Here is a 19,913-nt window from a genome sequence, read left to right as displayed (position 1 = left end):
TTTTTAGCCAACTTGAAGTTTAATCATGATCAATATCAGACAATGTTCTAATTAAATTTGATAAGAGATATTTGGGATTACATTTACTGAATAAAAAATAATTGATCCTTAACAGTACAATGTAATAGATTTTGACATTTTTTACTTTTATCAGTATCTCTGATTAACACTGTCAGTAAGTTCTGGGTGTCATCTTAAACATTGCACTATAGATCTTTCATCTGATTTCAAGTGGGTTCAATCCAATCATAAAACTGTCTGCTTAGCCTCATGTTTGAAAACTGACCTATGATCTGTGTTGAGTAATTATTAATCAATGTACAAGGTACATCGTAGTTTATTGATGAAAGCTACAAGAAACAGATTTTTAAAGCATGTGCGTAAATTCAAGGGACATTTGCATATTTGTTTATTTTTGATAGTCCCAGCGGTTGCCAGGCAAGATACTCCCACATTGTGCAAGAGATGGATAGAGAACAAGCTAAAAAATAAAGAAGATATATTTTGTACAATCAGGGGCTATATTCCAGGAAGTTATGGTCTGAGATGCGCGAATATCGAAATGGACTGAGGTATTTGGGATATAAAGATATATTCTAAGTTTCATTAAAATCAAATAAAAATTGTAACTTCTAGTGAGTCCACAACCTTGGTATTACATACTTTTATACTATTTGCGTACGAGGGCTTGCTTACGAGGGGTGGCCATTTTTTCTGGCAGTTTTTGAACGATTTTCACGAAATTCGAACTCAACTGTCATTAGGGTGTAACGGTGATATATTCGAACATTTTTTTAAATCAGATAATAATTGTGACCTCTAGAGGAACCACAAGCTAAAAAAAATTTTTTCGTACAATCAGGGGCCATAATTCAGGAAATTACGATCTGATATGTGCAAATATCAAAAGGATCCAAGATCTTTGGGTTATAAACAAGCATTTCAAGTTTCATCAAAATTAGATGAAAATTGTGACCTCTATAGAGTGTCCACAAGCTAAAAACTTGATTTTTCATACAATCAGGGGCCATAATCCATGAAGTTTTGATACGATACATGCTGATATCGAAAGGAACCGAGATCTTTTAGAGATAAACCTATATTTCAAGTTTCATCAAAATCGGATAAGAATTGTGACCTGTAGAGCGTCCACAAACAAATTGTCGACGTACGGACAGGGCCAACGACAATATGAAAATGTGGGCGTATTGAAAATTACAATCTTTGTCCATTTTTTTAAAAATCAAGTCCTACATAATGAAGACTAGCTTATGAGGGAAATATTGCCCAGGCAGCAGTGTTAGCACATACTTGAATTGAATTAAAGTTAATGACAGCAAATTAGTTTATTGCCTCTTCAAGTTATTATTGCTGCATTGTTAACATGAATGCTTTTATCATACTTCCTTTATCAATTACCAAATAATTTACTACAGCTAATTACAAAATAATTGACTTTATTAATTATAGCTAATGACAAAATAATTTACTTATAATAAAATTAAGACTTACCGTTAATAGTACTGCTTGAGCTTCAGACAAGGTGCATTTGTCATGTGTACATTGTAAAAAGATGTGAGGTAACCAGTAGAAGAATAATTTCAGCAGACCTAATGTCAGGATGATGAAGAACCATGTAATGATTTGCTTTAGTCTATTTAATTTGTAACCAGTTATTTCCTGTAAAAAAATATAAACTATCTTAATGAGAAATCAGAGACAAGTTTAAAAAACAAAACACTTGACATTTACAAATTAAAGAATTATTTTCTAATAAAGAACCACATCCAGTTCCACTTGGTAAAAAAACGTGCCAAATCCTTTCTAATTACCTCAATGAAATAAGCACAATGCATCAAATAAATAGTAAACATTCCAAAGTCACAAAAATCAAAGAATTCTACTTTTAAAATTATATTTTGAATCTGTTTAAACAAAACTATTCTATGTGTAAAATACACATTTCATCAAAATTGGATGAGGGTCCACAACCTTCGTATAACATACTTTTACACAATTTTGTCGGGAAGTTTCATTTTTGATTTTCCTGAAATTCAAATTTAACCTTCATCATGGTGGAATGGTGATATATTTAAACAATATGCGTGATTATCCAGAGGAACCAAGATCTTTCTGATATAATCATACATTTCAAGTTTTATCAAAATTGAATAAAAATTGTGACTTCTGGTATTACATAATTTTAGACTATTTGCGTACAAGGAGCGGCCATTTTGTCCAGCAGTTTCGGTTGGATTTTTACGAAATTTGAACTCAACCTTCACTCAGATGTAACGATGATATATTTAAACGGTGTATAAAATTAAATACAAATTGTGATTTCTAGAGGGTCCAAAAGTTTAAAAACTTTATTTTTTCGAACAATCAGGGGCCATCATCCAGGCAGTTACGTTCCGATATACATGATTATCGAGTGTTCGGACAGACAGGGGCATACAAAAATGTATAAATAAATGAATTGGGGTTTACCCTCCTACTTTTATGCACCAATTGGACTAATAAAAACAGTGATATGCCATTGCAGTGAGCTATATGAGAAAAAATTTGTGCAGACAGCGATACTACGGCCTACTCTTATTTTAAATTCGAAATGTCAAGGATACTTTTATGTACATTCCAATGTGTACATGGGACCTTGTTTTTCTTTACCATCTGAGTGATTAAGACTCTATACTTAGCAAGACCCTTCATCTTGACAAGGGGAAACCACGCTGGAATATCCCAGGAAACATAGATATGAGTCGATCATCGCTCACAACATATGTATCAGCAGTAAATTGAGTTATCGGCACATATCAGTATTTGCTGAACCCTGGATCTTCTGGTTAGTGCACCAGTGTCTTACTCACTGAGCCATCATGGCTCCATTAAATTAACACTACTCAGTGAGTACATGAAATGAAATGGGGTGTCCTAATTTTCTGTACCAACAAACTTAAAGATACATTATGGGAGATAAGATAAAGAGATGGCAGTTCTCGCTATAATAGTTAAAAACTAGATAGTGTAAAGGTAATTTGCTGAAAATTTCAGTGAAATTGATCCACTATAAGCCGAGAAAGAAACGGGTGAAATTTTTGCATAGTCTCGGTCATCATTACTAAAATCGTTAATATAAACAGCATAGTCTCGATTATCCACTTTTTCTGATTTAATTATCAATAGCCGTTAGCGGCATATAGGAATCTAATCCAGCCAACATCGAAGGCTAGCCTTGACATCGAGAGTTTATTATAAGTTAATCAATGTCTAATTGATAATTTAGATAACATTTCAGGCCTAAAGAAAGACTTGTAATAAGCATAATGCATGTTTAAGACTGTTATATGATTTTTTAAAATAGGATCTACATATTGACATTACATGTAGTTTGCACTTCGCACAAGTCTAAAATTATTTTTAACTAGCCTCTGCGCATTCGTAATGTGACCCCTAATATTTGAACAATATAAATTATATGCTGAATAAATAATTGTATAGCCAAATCTTATCGACCTTGTCAAATACACTGTGTCAATTATTTTTAGAATACATTAATAATAAAAGAGAATCATAATAGATAGTGAAAGCACTAGTGCATGTTCAAAAGAAACTAGACCAAGATACTAACAATAGAGAGAGAGAGAGAAATGGGGTTTAACGTCCACTCGACACAAACTAGGTCATTTCGGGACTAACGTATGGTTTAATTTTATTTACATAATTCGCTTGCGCGTAGGGGTCTTTAGCAGTGGGAGGAAACCGGAGGACCCGGAGAAAACCCACGAGGTTGGACAGGCGACCCTACTCCTTGCCACGTACAACCGGGGATTCGAAACCACGCCAGTCGACTCAATGACAGACTTTATGATACAGCGCGCGCACACTAACCATTCAGCCATCCAACCCCCCTACTAACAATAGCTCATCAGGCTTAATTAACTGTGACTGCCCATCAAAATGGGACTCAGTGTTTATGTACATATTATTAATTTAACAATATTCATTCTTTTAAAGATACATTATGTAAGATTTAGATAAACAGCTGACTGTTCTTGCTATAATAGATCAAAAATAGATAATGTAAAATGAAAATATTGAAAATTTCATTCAAATTACTTCATTCTGAGACAAGTTATCACTGTTCGTAGTTTTGACAAGATGTGTGTATTGTGATAACCAGAGCACTGGTAATTTCAAAACTTAGCCTCGCTTTCCAATGTTTAAATTAAATTTTTAAATGGAGAACCGTTCTAATCTAGTTAAAATCTTAAGTATCCAATGCCATCTAGAGTTAATTATGGTTTTGTTTTGTTAATAAATGTCTAATTAATATTTCATATAACATTTCGGGCCTCAAGAAAGACTTGCAAAGTTCAAGTTAATGCCCAGCATATTCCTGACTTTTAGTGCAGACATACATTGTTCAGAATGAAGTCTAGGAATCCTAATAGTACCGGTAATCAACATAGTGGTTATTTCAAGCACTTCAAGAAACAATATCACCAAAAGCAGGGGGAAATCTACCATGTGAAAATAAAATAATCCCCCACTATACCACTAAATATACACACCTCAAAACAATAGAAGTCAGTCCAGTGAGGTGTCAAAATACAGATAAAACTAAGATGATAACATTAAATTTATTCTTTTGAATGAATATATCTTGATTAAGAATGTGTTTGCGAGAGAACCATGCAGGGACCAGCACATGGTGGGTGACTGATTTTCACCATTTTTTTTATGTATGATAGGTAACCCCTCTGCAACAATTTTAGATCAATCGAACCATTTTTAGAGTGTAGAAAAAAATTTGAAATTTTAAAAAAAATCATCATTTTCAGGCCATTTGTAGTACTATCAGACTTCTTTCCTTGTTGTGTTTGTTTATTCATGATCGTAATATATAACACTACAGGTTAAATGATCCCTACAACTAAATGGAATGACTTTGAAGGTTCCTCGTTCTCAATAAATAATAGCTGTTTGGAATACCTGGGTGAGCTCTGACCAGTCTCGCTCAACACCCTCTTTTATAACCCCCTAAATTCTGCACGTCTTAGATTAGCCTTGACGTTAACTTCCATCCCAAATATGGAATAAACCTCTCCATTTCTCAAGAGCAGGGGGGGAGAACATTACCTTATTTGGTCTACCAACCGTAGGTCAATAAACATACAGAATTTGATGGCTATTTTGTCAATGGTTAGGATTTTACCAAAATATCACTGTTTTTTTATATATAAATTATATCATTCACATTCATTAAGTACGTGTGATTTGACTCTATAGAAAGAGTGAAGCAACAATTTTTCAAAGACCCAATATTGTCTTAAGGACCACTGTGCTACACATTTTTCAATTATGGAGTACAACTAAACTACAGCGAGTAGATTAATGAAACTTTATAGGGTAGCAGATATGGTTAGTGGGTATACATCTTATAGGGTAGCAGATATGGTTAGTGGGTATACATTTTAAAGGTTTGATGGACATTCATCGAGAGGTTTTTGGTATAGGGACTTAGTGCTGCAAGGTATCAAAATAGCTCAGTTTAGGTATGTCATTTTATTCTATCTATATCTCACCCCCTGTGGATATAAGAATTTTTTTGGAATGCTGACTGAAAAGGCAATGATCTATAGTGTTAAGATCAAGAAAAAAAATTGGGTGACACTCGACTGTATAGTAGCAAATAATCTCCATTTTTTGTCCAAAAATAACGATTTTCAACAAAAATGACGAAAAAAAAAAACCCGCTTTATTTACAAACTGAAAAGTGTAACAGGGCACTGGAAACCAAATTAACGTGGGTTCCAGTTCCATTAAGAACAAGCCATAATAGAAATAGAAGTAAACAAATAAATATAAACGCATTATATACTTTCATCAAAAAATTCACGTTTAAATAATGTTCCATTATCAAAATTACAAACACTTATTACCAATAAGTATTTCAAATTAAAAAATATCGCTATACTTTACTATCTACTATCTTAGTATCTATCTAATCATCTATCTATCTATCTATCTGTCTATCTACCGGTATCTATATGTCTAATAAGTATCTAATCATGAAAACTGAGCTCACAATTACACTGTTACGGTTTTGAAACAATGAAGTTTGAAAGGCAATATAATCTCATGATCTAGTAGAAGGACGATGAATTTTTGAACAGCAAATCGGAAAAACTAAATCATGTATTTTATACTAATATAGTAGTCATATACATCTGTCTATACTTGACAAACGAATCAAGTGATATTTTCCAAAAAGACAAAAACATGTGTTTCATTTTATTAGACCTAATCCCATTCAACATTGCCGTAATGAAAGCAATTTTCTGTTCCAAATTATGACTGGTCAATAGTCCAATTAACAATCAATACCGAACTGCGTAACAATATCATTCAGGTTTAAACAGACCTCCAAATATGTTTACATAAAGTTACATCATCATCATGATTCACGAAATTTATTACGCTCAATTAACCAGTGCATATAACATCGTTCGACTTTCAGGGAATGTAGCTCGTCGACACGTGTTCTCCCAATATCAGAAATGAATACAGATTCTTGGAATGGATCTTCAACACTTTATTTCAGGAGCAAATAATTAACAGCAACAATTTAACAACTTATAATTTCCTATGTATCGGACCTCCAACTAGTATATAGGTTCCCTAAGCTGGTCTCTCCAACTAATAATCATCTAACATACATTTGTTTATTTATACAAATCAGTTACTTAGAAAGTGTTGACATAAACATATAATTATTGAAGAATTAAGACTTAAGGCATTTAAAACAATAGTTAGATGAGACTTAACAGATCAACCACTTTAGTTGCCAGCCTGTCATAATTTGACTGACAGGTTAATTGCTGCCTGCCTCTAATGACTAACTAAGCATTAATGAAAATTAAAATATAGATTTGAAATTTAAAACAGAATTGAAAAATAATAAAATAACATATGACCTAGACATCGGTCATATATAGCAGAATATTACAGAAAAACTAATTGTGTGGCAAACGAGGCTATCAAAACCGCTACATGTAAACAATACTGTTTGCAGGCAAACAATACTTTCACCGTTTTTAATACCTTAAATCACTGTCCAAAGTTTTAGGGAAGGCCCCAGATTAAACAAAGGGCTGTTAAGTAGCTATTCCTAAAGTCTCTAACTCAATATCACCCAAAGTCTTACATATTGAAAACACAAATTGTTTTTCAATTCAAATCAACATTGATGTTGCTTCTGATATCCAATATTTAAGACAAAATAAACATTTTATACCATAGTGCGTTTCAGCATCGTTTGTAACAAGTGACCAGAAAGAACGAGGCTAGACATATTCCACAACTCATGTCAAACGGCGATGCCATAATGTATCTGGAGAGCCTACGCAATAGACTGGAATAACCAGACGCTAGAAATTTCTATTCGGTTGAGACTCGTGCCGTATTTCGCTGGACATAACTGATTTGAAATTAGAGTCAAAACGGAAATAACTGAATGTAAATCAGTGTATATACAATCAGATTACATTATCATATGCGTTGCAGTCCATTTGGCTCAATTTCTAGGTCCCAAATGTTAGCGATTTAGCTCTTTTAAGTTGAGATTTGATTGAACAGGAAGAATATAGACACACTCCCTCAAAAACTTAAGTATTAGAAGTGAATTCAGCAATGGCCAGAGAGGTATTTCTCGGGCCATTGCTTCAGGAATATGCTATTGTAGTTTCTTTTGGATAACAGGCTACTAAACCACATTTTATTTGTGGAAAAGCCGGGAAAATGAACAGCTGGAGTACAAATCTAACTTCAGCCAGATGAATAAGAATAATAATATATACATTTGTATAGCACACATACTCCATGTACAGAGGCATGTTCACTGCGCATATAATTAAATTAATTTAATTAATTCTGATAACAAGATGAGTTTTAAGTCTTGCTTTAAAACAAGAAAGAGTTTGAGATGATTTAATGATCTCTGGTAGATTGTTCCACAGTTCAGATGCATTTTAATTTCCACCTTGAGCAACACAATTGATGAAGGTATATTCGGCTATTCACACAATGATACGTCAAAGACAGACTTTTGGCAGCCAATGAAGTGATTTCAGAACAAGAGTAATAAGAGAGTATTTTGATGATCTGGTAACAATTCGAGCTGTGGTATTTTGTACAAGTTAATTTTTTTTTAATATTGGCACTAGATGTTTCTACTAACAAGCTGTTAATGTGACTGTCCATGCTTAAATTGGACCCTAATAGTAAGTGCAGGGGGACTGCACCACACATAATTTACACAAAAACAATTATATGGACAAGACACAATACGCAGAAAATCACAAACAAACGAACAATTCAAATAAAGTGAATGGATCCAGGGGCTAGCCGTTAACGTCCACTGCGCTGTATAGTCCTAGGCCAGTAGTGACACAGACTTCACTTATATTTGAAAACAATCAGGAATATAACCCAGAGAAATCATTGTGTAATGCCAGCATGAGTCATGATCTGCTATATGTTACAAGAAATATGAATGTAAGCATATTGAAGTAAAATTTAACTATACAAGTAACCACATCGGTGAAATGTATAAAAGTTAGGCTGCCAGGCAACGAAACATACGCCCACAGCAGCTAAATTGTTCGGGGCGGTCAACATGAGTTACCGCATATGGGTAAAACAACTTATCAGGAACGAAAACAGACTATCAAAATATCGACTGTCTGGCCATGCCATATTATGTTGCTGGATTCATTATTCAGTGCAAGATGCTAGTTTGCAACCCCATTAGACAACTGGATGCTGGTATTTCTTTGGAAATGTATCATAAATATTAATGATTCAGGTAGTTGGTTGGGAATAGAATTAAGGGTTGTAAAGGGGGACTTTTGTTGATCTTACAACTGAGAACAACTGACATTTTGACAACTTGGAACAACTGGCTTCAACTGAAAAATGTTGACCTGAGCGCCTCTTACAACTCAAAGCAACTACTGTAGTTCCAATCAGTTAAAGCCATTTGCCAATGTTAAACTTTCTGCAAATCACTTCAACTACCTGCAACTAGTCGCTGTCGACATGAGCACTCTTTTAACTGGTGTCTACTTATTTCCATGGAAATAACATCAAGTGATAAGAGACATGTGTCATGTGACTTTATAAACAAGCAAAATTGAAGCAAACAAAGGAATCCACTTTTCTAATGTTTATGATGTCAACAATAATGTATGATTAGAATTGTGACGAGACCAACCATGCCTTTGGGGCGCTTCTTCGAAGATATTCACCATTTTGTTGATCAGTCAAAAAAACACAAAAAAGAATCGTGATATATCGATTCTGTCTCTCGCAATTCAATACACGAATCATGAGAAAGTGAATCACGATACATTGATTCAACGATATATTGTGCCAGCACTGATTTTGATGTATTAAAACTACCATAACCATTGAACAGATGTATTATAATAATATCAATTACTACAAAATACAAATATTGGTTTTGTCGTGATATTTTACCATGGGAAATTTTAACAAAATATAACCCACCACCTGCTAAATCCCTTATCAAAATGCAATGATAATGAAAGCTCAAGGTCTCGCTTGACCTACTGGCTGAAGCAATAAATGACATGGCCTTGTTGATTTGCAAATATAAGCTGTCATCATCTTATCAGTCTCCACTATTTTAACTGACACATAAAATATATGTTAAATATAATTTATCTTATAATGAGCATTCTTTTGTTGGAGAAAGTATGCATATAAAACCCTGCATGAAAAACCTGCTAGAAATATCATCCAGTGAACAATAATGATGAGATTTATCCTTGTTTTATTTATGATAAAATAGGGTAAAATACTATAGGCCAACATGTACATGTACTTACCATTTGGTCCTCTTCTCCAGCATTCACATAATATTTATCTGGATCCATGGGAGGGGGGCCCGAAGTCCCAATTTTTAGCTCCGCATCTGTCAAGGTTAAAAAATATATTAAATTAATAGATCCACAAAACCAATTCATCAATTAAAAGCCCACGAACCCACAAGCAAATAATGAATTTTAATTCTGAATAATAATTACTCCCACTAGAAAATATATTTAATTAATAAATCCACTAAACCAAATCAACAATTAAAAGCCCATGTCCCACATGTAAACAATTATTAAACAAAAATTACTCCCACATTTCCAGCTCTGCTTCACTTTCATAACTATTCAGTGTTAATGACCTAGAGCGGATCAACTCATTTTCACAAATCATACTGATATTCAAATAAAACTAATTATATACACACAAACAAATCAAAAAATTAAACTTTCCTGTACAAGCATCAATTGTGTTTTTAAAAAAAAACCATTAAATACATGTCAAAAACTGACAAGACTGATTGTATTATGGTTTATTTGTCAATCTTACCTGCACGTCTTACTTTACTTGTTTTACAACCCATTACAATTATATACTTAGATATGATTCTGTTAACAATATGTCGAAAGAATAAACGTGTAGAACAAAAGATTATGTAAATTGGATATCAAAAACATCTATCACAACTTGAACGATTTTTTACTCCATGTGTATTATTTTCCTTTTTGTTCCACAAGGCTTAGTGTCGTTTAAATGAATTTTATGTACTACTCTACCTGTACACAACCACATTGTACAATGAAGGTATCAACCCTACAGTACAAATTCACTCAGGCTTGCAGTTGTTTAATGGACTGGTTCAAGGACACATTATACACTTTTCCCCAGGTAGGCTACATAATTTGAATGACCAACTTTGACAATCTTCCAAATATTTGATCAAATTTCTCTAAAATATTTCTTATCCTTTCTTTTTTACAGCATGTAGCCTACTTAAAGAGGTTTTAACCTCTAATTCGATGTTATAGTTTAAGTTTATAAAATTTGGGTTTGATCTGGGTTCTAAGGGGAACCAAGATCGGACTTTGGTATAGTGCTCGTTACTGCTGCACATCAGCATTCAAAGTCGCTTTACAATACATGTACACACAAATATTAAAGAACATAAAACATATACATCTAGTACACAATATAGGACAATGGCAGTTAAATCACGTTTAGCAGAGATTAATTTATTCCAGAAATGTATGCTTATAAAGATGGGGCCAGCTTGAATTCAGCTCATACTTTTACTGGTAGGATGTTGAGTTCTTTAAAGTGCAGCAGTTCAGCTGGAGTATTTAGATACACCAAGTATCATTTTGGCAGCCGTGTTTTGGACTCTTTGAAGAGGAAGTATATAAGGTAGAGGCTGTGAGATTGACATAGAGACAGTTACAATAGTCAATATGCGAAAACACTAGAGCATTTACTAGTTTGAGGCAGGCTAGCTTGTTTAGAAACGGTCTCAATTTTCTGAGATTAAATAATGCTAGGGCTGCATGTCGAGATTTGAGGGAGATATGAGATTTAAGGGTTACATTCTGATCAAAAGTAACCCCTAGCACTTTGAGACTATTCAAACGGGTCACCATGTTATCACTGACTTTCACTTTGGTTGTGAGGCAAATCGGCAGAAGGCAAGTGCTTCCACACATGATAAATTCCGATTTGTCATTCATCTTCAAGCGATTTTCTTGCATCCAACTTTTGACATTGTCCATAGCGGATGTAAGACAGGATAGAGTTGCTAGTTCAGCAGATGAGTCAGAAGCTTTCCAACTGGCATACACGTTATGGTCATCAGCATATCCTATTAGGTACAATATTGCAGTGTACTTGCATATAGCATGTAAACAGAACGGGACCATTTATGCTACACTGCGGCACAGAGAAATTGATGTTAATTACATCGGAGCAGGAGTCATGAAATATTGACTTCAAAGTTCCCGTCATTGAGATATGAAGCTATCCATTCTTTGGCCTTACTGCCAACACCAAAGGATGTTTCAAGAATGTCCAGGAGAAGCTGATGATGAACTGTGTCGAATGCGGTGCTTACATCAACAGCGATAACCGAAATTGTGGACAACGGACGGACGGGGTCGAGGGCTATAATATATGTCCAAATTCCATGTGAATCCAAATAAATATAAGAGAGAGGAATCCAAAACCATTTGAATAACATAAACTTAGATCGAGAGAGAGAAATGGGGTTTAACGTCCACTCGACACAAACTAGGTCATTTCGGGACTAACATATGGTTTAATTTTATTTACATAATTCGCTTGCGCGTAGGGGTCTTTAGCAGTGGGAGGAAACCGGAGGACCCAGAGAAAACCCACTAGGTTGGACAGGCGACCCTACTCCTTGCCACGTACAACCGGGGATTCGAAACCACGCCAGTCGACTCAATGACAGACTTTATGATACAGCGCGCGCACGCTAACCATTCAGCCATCCAACCCCCCTAAACTTAGATGGGATCCAAGTCATAATAAACTTGATACGGTGACACCAGTAGTAGGAGTGGTTAAAAACAAAGTCTTGGGTATCACAAAACCATCTTTATAGAATCTAACGTTTCGTAAGTGTAAAAACTTTAAATCTGTACTCTCTGAAGAAGTAAGTTTTTACACTTACAAAACGTAAGATTCTGTAAAGATGGCTTTGTGATACCACATTTCCATGAGGGCGTATAAAAATTAATCAGTCAGCTTTAAAATGTACACAAGTATAAGTAAGATGATTTGGGGTGAATTTAAATGATTTTTACAAATTTTTAAACAAAGATTTGATATTAAACGAATGTGAAAGAAATTAGTGCTAGACACACAAGATTAAATGATACCTGGGTTTTTTGTTTGATGAAAATACTTTTGTTATCTTTGGTTGGATTACATGTACAAGTTATGTTATACATTGGAGTGTACACATATTCCTTACAATTTCATTAAAAAGCTAATGGCTAATAAAACACAACGATGAACACCCAAAACTGTCCTCAATACTACTAAATACTAGAGCTGGGTGATATTCCTGGAAAATTTCCCGATATAATCACTATATTGCAATATTTTATGAAATGTCAACCATACATCATTGCCTTTTCAATCAGCAGTGGGTGAGATATAGATTTAAAATAAAATGATATACCTAAATTGAGCTATTTTGGTACCTTTCAGCACTAAGTCCCTATACCAAACTTTCAAAATATATGTTCACTAGTCACTACCCATATCTGCTACACTATAAAGTTTCATTAATCTACTCTCCGTAGTTTAGTTGTGCCCCTTAATTGAAAAATGGCGTGAAATTGACGATTTTGGGGCTTTTTTCAGTCTTAAAATTTCAAAGTGTTTTCTATACTCTAAAAATGCTTTGATTGATCTAATATTGTGCCAGTGGGTTTGCCAGGCAACGAAACATACGCCCACAGCAGCTAAGTCGTCCGAGCAGTCAAGAAGAGTTTCGCATATTTTTTCTAGTGTCGGTAATGAAACATTTATAAAACACTAAAATTTGATTAAGGTTAACAACTCATTAAGTAATTATCCGTAATCATAAGAAATTGTTTGGCTTTTAGTTCTGCCCCATGCTGACATTTAGTATACAAAACATTTAATATCATGGATTTAGCTGTTCAATATACTTGTTCGTCTCAAGACTTTTAACTCTGTTTATCAATCGGATGATAACTTTGGTCTCTAGAGCCATCCACAAGATTTTTCAAAGTGATCAAGGGTCATAACTCTGGTAGTAATCATCGGAAATCATTGAAAATCACTGGGCTTCTTTAATTCACGACCTTAAGATATTTAAAAGTGATCAAGGGCCATAACTCTGGCATTAATTATCGGATATCGTTGAAAATCAATAGGATTCTTGAGATTCTTCGTCTCATGACCTTAAACACTGTGTATAAATTTAACGTCAATCGGATATTAACTTTAGCCTTTAGAGCGTCCACAAAGATATTTCAAAGTGTTCAAGGGCCATAACTCTGGCAGTAATTATCGGATATCGTTGAAAATCAAAAGGATTCTTCGTCTCATGACCTTAAACACTGTGTATAAATTTAAAGTAAATCGGATGCCGAACGGACAGACGGACGGACCGATGTGGGCAACGACAATATACGACCACATTTCAATGTGGGCATATAAAAATGGTGAAAATCAGTCACCCACCATCCGGTCCCTGCTTGGTTCACTCGCAAATGCATTCTTAAGGCTTGAAATGTTATGTATACTATCAATTTATAGACTTTTATTAACATGACAAAACCAGAATCAACTCTCAATGTCATCGGATATCTCCGATATTAAGTAGATTAAAACAGTTCAGCTATATTTTGATTTAATCTAAAAATGGTGAAGCAAGGCTAAGCTTTAAATAACCAGTGCGGTGGATGCAATTAGTGCACACATATCTTAATATCTTAATTCGCTCGCAATGGAGCAATTTGAATGAAATTTTCAATAAATTCATTTTGCATTATCTATTTTCGAACTATTATAGTAAGAATGGCCAGCTCTTAATCTAAATCTTACATAATGTATCTTTGAGTTAAGCCTGTATTATCACAGGCCCATGACTGTAAAGCAGTGGACGGTATAGCACCTCGGGTCCACTGACTTGATTTGATATTTTTTGTTTATTTCTTGCAATAACTGTGCAGTTTGTCTTGTCGGTTTTGTTTCGCATAGAGCCATGCTCTAGCACTTACTAATATATTTAAAATATATGGTTTATATTCAAAATTATCCTAGACTCACCCTATATGACATATCAACAAAGGATAGTAAAAGCTATCCTAACATACAGGGCTGCCGACAACCAGTATCGCAGTGCAATTTGCGATACATATTTTGTCCGTTGCTAATCAAAAATTAAAATCTAAAGTTTTTGATTCGCAGTAACTGCGAATCATTAATATGCCTGTCATTTTGGATATTGACACAAGGATAATCCACATTTGAAGACTAGAAAGCTTTCTCAACAATTTCAACGAGTATAAAATGTTGAATAAAATTTTATAAACAAAACTGAATTCTCCGTGTGACATTTTCTTCTCGAACTACCCAGACACAATTCATTATACGGTACTATATAATACAGGGACATAACTCTATGAATAGGGACTATTAAACCGGAAACAGGGAATCAAGTAGTACCACTCACGTTGCGAGACATCAAGTAATTATATGATATTTTGAAAGAAATAAATCCAGTGTATCCTCTACGTATTGTAAATAAAATATAAAAAAATAAATGTTAACGTATTGTAAAATGATAAATCAAAGTAAAAATTCCCGTAAAATATCACGTGTGTCTAGTCAATCGAGGTGCGCCCGATTGAACAAGAAAGGCAATACACGATAAAAAGCAGACGAAATTGTTTTCTAACGAAGATTTCTAACGTACAAAAAATAACAATTAAAATGATTGGGGCTTCGGAAGTCACTGTTTAGAATTGGCTTCAGACATAAGACCTAACTAAATGTCTACATCACATTCACAAACTGTCACAAGTACTTGTGGCAGTCCTAAAAAAATCTAAGATTAGTAAGAATGGAATCTAATCATATTTATTATGAACTAAAGTAATATCTTGTTATTTAGGTGTTTTATGTTGAAACTGAAAAACTGCTAATCAATTTTTAAATTTGCTAATCAAATTTGGCAAAATTGGACTTTTTGATTAGCAGTGCTGCTAATCAACCGTGAAAAATTACCGACAGCCCTGCTAACATAGGCCCCTATATAAGGTCATGTTTATTATAATACAATCTAAGAAAACAAGACATAAAGAAAGATTCTGTGAATTACAAAAGACTGGTTTCAACAGAGGGCATGAGTAGATAAAAGAAACCTTATCTCTCAACCCTATATAAATACTAATAAATCCACCTGGCAAATTCTGATGCAGATCAGACTGGGCTTTCAATAAGCAAACCCACCAATTTTTTCTTCAAAACAACGACTGATTATTGTTATTCATAACATTTCTGACACATATTAACTACTAACCATATATAATCCTACCCGACACGGGTACAAACCAACTCTTTTAAATCAAAGCAATAATCGCTAGCTTTACCCGGCAGTTAACATTTGACATTTTTGTGTCATGAAGATGGGGCTAATTTTTATGTCGTGTACAATAGACAATCATAGTACTAACGTGATATGAGTTGTGCAAGATTAATCATGTAATTCACCGTAATTATGTATGTATGTCTGTATCAATTTTAATAAAAACAAAACTTAATTCACTTTATTGACAATATTTGCAGATGAACGAAATTTGTTTCACTAGATTGGGCTGCATTTGTTTAATAAGTCCTATTATAATAGTATGAACTTAACTTATGTAAGATGTTACATCACATGCAGTGGAATAAAGTTTGCCAGGTGAAACTAAAGGCACCCAATCGTAGCTAAAAACAAACACATCAGTACATCTCAACATTTTTAGCTAGGTTCTCGTAGCTTATAAGTCTATGATGTGGTCACTGGCTTGTTTACATTATTATAACTACGGTATAGTAGTAGTCTATAAATAGCCTACTATAGGCCTATTAATTATGAAGAAAACTATGAATGACAAGAGAAAACTGATTTATTATATAGCCTAGAATTTATGATGAGAATATTCGATTCTGAAATAGATTTTAATCAACCAGTTTAGTCGTAAGAAATGAGTAAATTGAAATCTCCCATTGAAAAAGTAGATTGCTCTCTGGATCATGATGAATGATTCCACTATTATTATTAATATTATTATAGGCCCTATAGATAATACTATGGTCAAATGTCGCTAGTTTGATCTCGTTTAATCTGTGTTTAAAACAAAGTGTGAACCAAACAACACATTAAACCCAACAGAGTATATACCTACCCATCTCGTCGGGGTTATCCAAGGAATGCATCTTTCCTCTCTCAGTAACCTATGTCAGCTAATACAATCCGCCATGCTTGTTCTTTGGATTGAGAAGTTATTTATAGTAACGGCACACGTGACTATTGACTGACTTCATTCCCAAAAACATTAGAGAGAGAGAAAGAGAGAGAGATGGGGTTTAACGTCCAATCGGCACAACTAGGTCATTTCGGGACTTACATATGGTTCAATTTTATTTCAATAATTCGCTTGCGCGTAGGGGTTTTAGCAGTGGGAGGACCGGGAGAAACCCCACGAAGTTGGACAGGCGACCCTTGCCCCTTATGAAAAAGTCCTATAGAAAAAGTACAGGTTTCTATAGAAGTTTGTGGGATTCTATAGAATGCTATAGAATACTGCAGGAAAACGAATTCATTCTGTATTTTTGATTACATGACTATAGATTCAAAAACATGTACTATAGTTTTGTGTAGGATTGGTAGATGAATATTTTCCAAGTGTAATTTCCTATAGAATTCTATAAAATACTGTAAGAAACTATTGGAAAAAAAAATAAACCTACAGATTCATTGGTGCTGCTATAGTTTTCTATAGAACTAAATTGTATCCTCGAGTCAGTTGAGTAATCCTTCAGTTTTCTATAGCCTTTGTGCTAAAAACTACCGAATACTACAGTATTCATTCCTATACATAACTATAGAATTTCCTACAGAAAATGCAATAAATTTTGCCATAAATCTGTAGGAAAAACTATAGGATGTGCGCTACAGAAACTGTAGAATATTTGGGGCCGTTATTTCCTACAGGCCCCCAAAATTCTGTAGAATATTATAAAATTTTATCCTATAGAAAATGGGACACGCCCACCCCCCCACCCCCAAAAAAGCTCTATAGATTTTCTATAGAATTCTACACTGGTATCAGGCGCGGATCCAGGATTTTTCGCAGAGGGGGGGGGGGGCTAGGTTGGATAATTGCTTAACTAATTGCGAAGGCGCTAAACGTTGTAACGGGGGGTCTGGGGTTCTCCCCTAGAAAAATTTGGTAAATTAGATTCAATTTGGTGCATTCTGACGTATTTCCGGAAGGTAAATTCCAAAATTACAGGTCTAAAAATCGCCAATAAAATCGCATAAAATATGTCTTTAAAATGTTGATGGGGAATGCTCCCTTCACAGGTGAGGATTGATGATGAATTTAATTTAGTTTATTGTTAATCTCTAATTACCCGATTTTAAACACAAGTGGTGTTACGTCTCACGCAGCAATTGTTTTAAATGCGCGTATAAAAAAGTCTTACGAATGACGACCTGTCGGAAGTATTTTACCTGCACTCTCGATCGCTGTAGTAGGCCTACCTTCCAGTGTTTCGCGGTAAGGGCATGTTCCAAGTTCACCTAATAAGACATTCTCTTCAGGTATAATAATACATGTAATGATAATAATAATAATAATTGAATAATAATAATAATAATAAAACATAAGCGGTGAATATGTTATGTATCAAATTTTTAAAAAAATCTTCTAAATTCCGCGAGCATATTTTTTTAATTTTTTTTTAATAAAATAAATGATCAGGGGTTTTTTCTTATCAACGCTGCCGATAAAATTAAAAAGCAAACACAACAACTCAATGTATACAAACTCGCAATTTTTGGGTCAGATTCAGGCTTTTAGATTTAAGTTTCTCGGACCCTTCAAATTTTCAAGTCTGAGCAGGGGGGGGCGGACCCCCTGGACCCCCCCCCCCTGGATCCGCGCCTGGGTATTCTGTAGGACTTTTTGCTAAGCTTGTCACTATATATGACTAACACCGGGGAATCGCAACCAGTTTAAATGACAGACCTTATGACACAGCGCGCACGCGCTAACCACTCGAAAATCCCCGATTCCTCCCAACAAAACTTTAAATTTATTTTAAATGTATAACACTAGCGACCGGCGCCACAGAGGTCTCAGACGTACGCACAGCTATATGGACGATTTTCAACCCCACTCTATCTGTTTTTGGGTCATATTTTCGCCGAGCTAGTACAGACCTTTCTGGCGGAATTTGGGTCGGAAACCGAGTGATTCTCTTACAGAGCATCAAGGGTGTCTGAAAAAAATGGTTAACGGCGGTTGACATGCGGTAAGTAGTCTAATTGGCTTTTACTTTTCATAAATTGTTGAAGTTTTCTTTTTTATTGAAATTGTCTGATACGCGCTGATACGCTCAAAGTTTTACTTACAATTATGAAAATAAACACTAAATCAATGATCTAAAATATTGCTGAGGATGGAAACCCCCGTGGAAAGTGGCAATTCCTGAAAATCGGCACCGTGTCGGATTCCAAAGGGACGCAACTCCATCACAATACGGGTACAGACCACAGTTAATACCTCAGCTGACTATGACAAAAGAAAATGTTGTATGTCGTTCAGTGTGTATTATAAGTGTAATTTAAAATGCAGATGCAGTTTTTGAAAATTGAATTAATACAATCCATTATAGTTGACAGTATTTAGTTTTCCATTATGTTTGGGAAGAAAATATAAGTACCGGCTGCATAAAGGTTTTAATTTAATTTTACAGGATTGTGTATGTATGTACGGTGGCTGATAAGGGACATGAAAAATAATATAATTTGTTTTTTATAATTTTCACCCAAGTCAATTTTAATATAATTTGGGTTTTTTTTTTATAATTTTCACCCAAGTCAATTTTAATATAATTTGTGTTTTTATAATTTTCACCCAAGTCAATTTTAATTTCCACCCAAGACAATTTTAATTTCCACCCAAGTCAATTTTAATATAATTTGTTTTTTATAATTTCACTAAAGTCAATTTTAATATAATTTGTTTTTTATAATTTTCACCCAAGTCAATTTTAATATAATTTGATTTTTATAATTTTCACCCAAGAATTTCCACCCAGCGCGTGACGTCATCTCAATTAGTCTCGTTTCCATTGTAATGTATTATGTTTTATCTTATATGGTTCTCATACTGTAATTAGCAGATTGCAATGTATTATGTTTTACCTTATATCAAATAGATATTTTTATACGCCCACATTTTCAT

General features: G+C 34.3%; 1 protein-coding gene across 3 annotated transcripts in view; it reads right to left on the bottom strand.

The window, feature by feature from the left end:
* Nucleotides 1-16,926, bottom strand: part of LOC126828470 (polyamine-transporting ATPase 13A3) — an 82,790-nt gene extending 65,864 nt beyond the window's left edge. Inside the window, exons 1-3 of one of the 3 annotated variants that reach the window (XM_050558206.2) lie at nucleotides 16,845-16,926; nucleotides 9,915-10,000; nucleotides 1,513-1,680 (exon numbers count right to left, since the gene is read on the bottom strand). In XM_050558206.2, the coding sequence (XP_050414163.1) occupies nucleotides 1,513-1,680; nucleotides 9,915-10,000; nucleotides 16,845-16,875 (285 nt within the window). In that variant the 5' untranslated portion in view covers nucleotides 16,876-16,926. Of the gene's footprint in view, nucleotides 1-1,512; nucleotides 1,681-9,914; nucleotides 10,001-10,216; nucleotides 10,283-10,449; nucleotides 10,500-16,844 lie in introns of those variants that run through there. The other 2 variants (XM_050558204.2, XM_050558207.1) reach the window with 2 other exon arrangements.
* Nucleotides 16,927-19,913: the final 2,987 nt, after the last annotated feature.

The sequence above is a fragment of the Patella vulgata genome, chromosome 7 (assembly GCF_932274485.2).
Source record: "Patella vulgata chromosome 7, xgPatVulg1.2, whole genome shotgun sequence".
NCBI lineage: Eukaryota > Metazoa > Mollusca > Gastropoda > Patellidae > Patella > Patella vulgata.
Note: the sequence above shows the minus strand (reverse complement) of the source record. Positions and strands in the feature narration are given on the sequence as shown.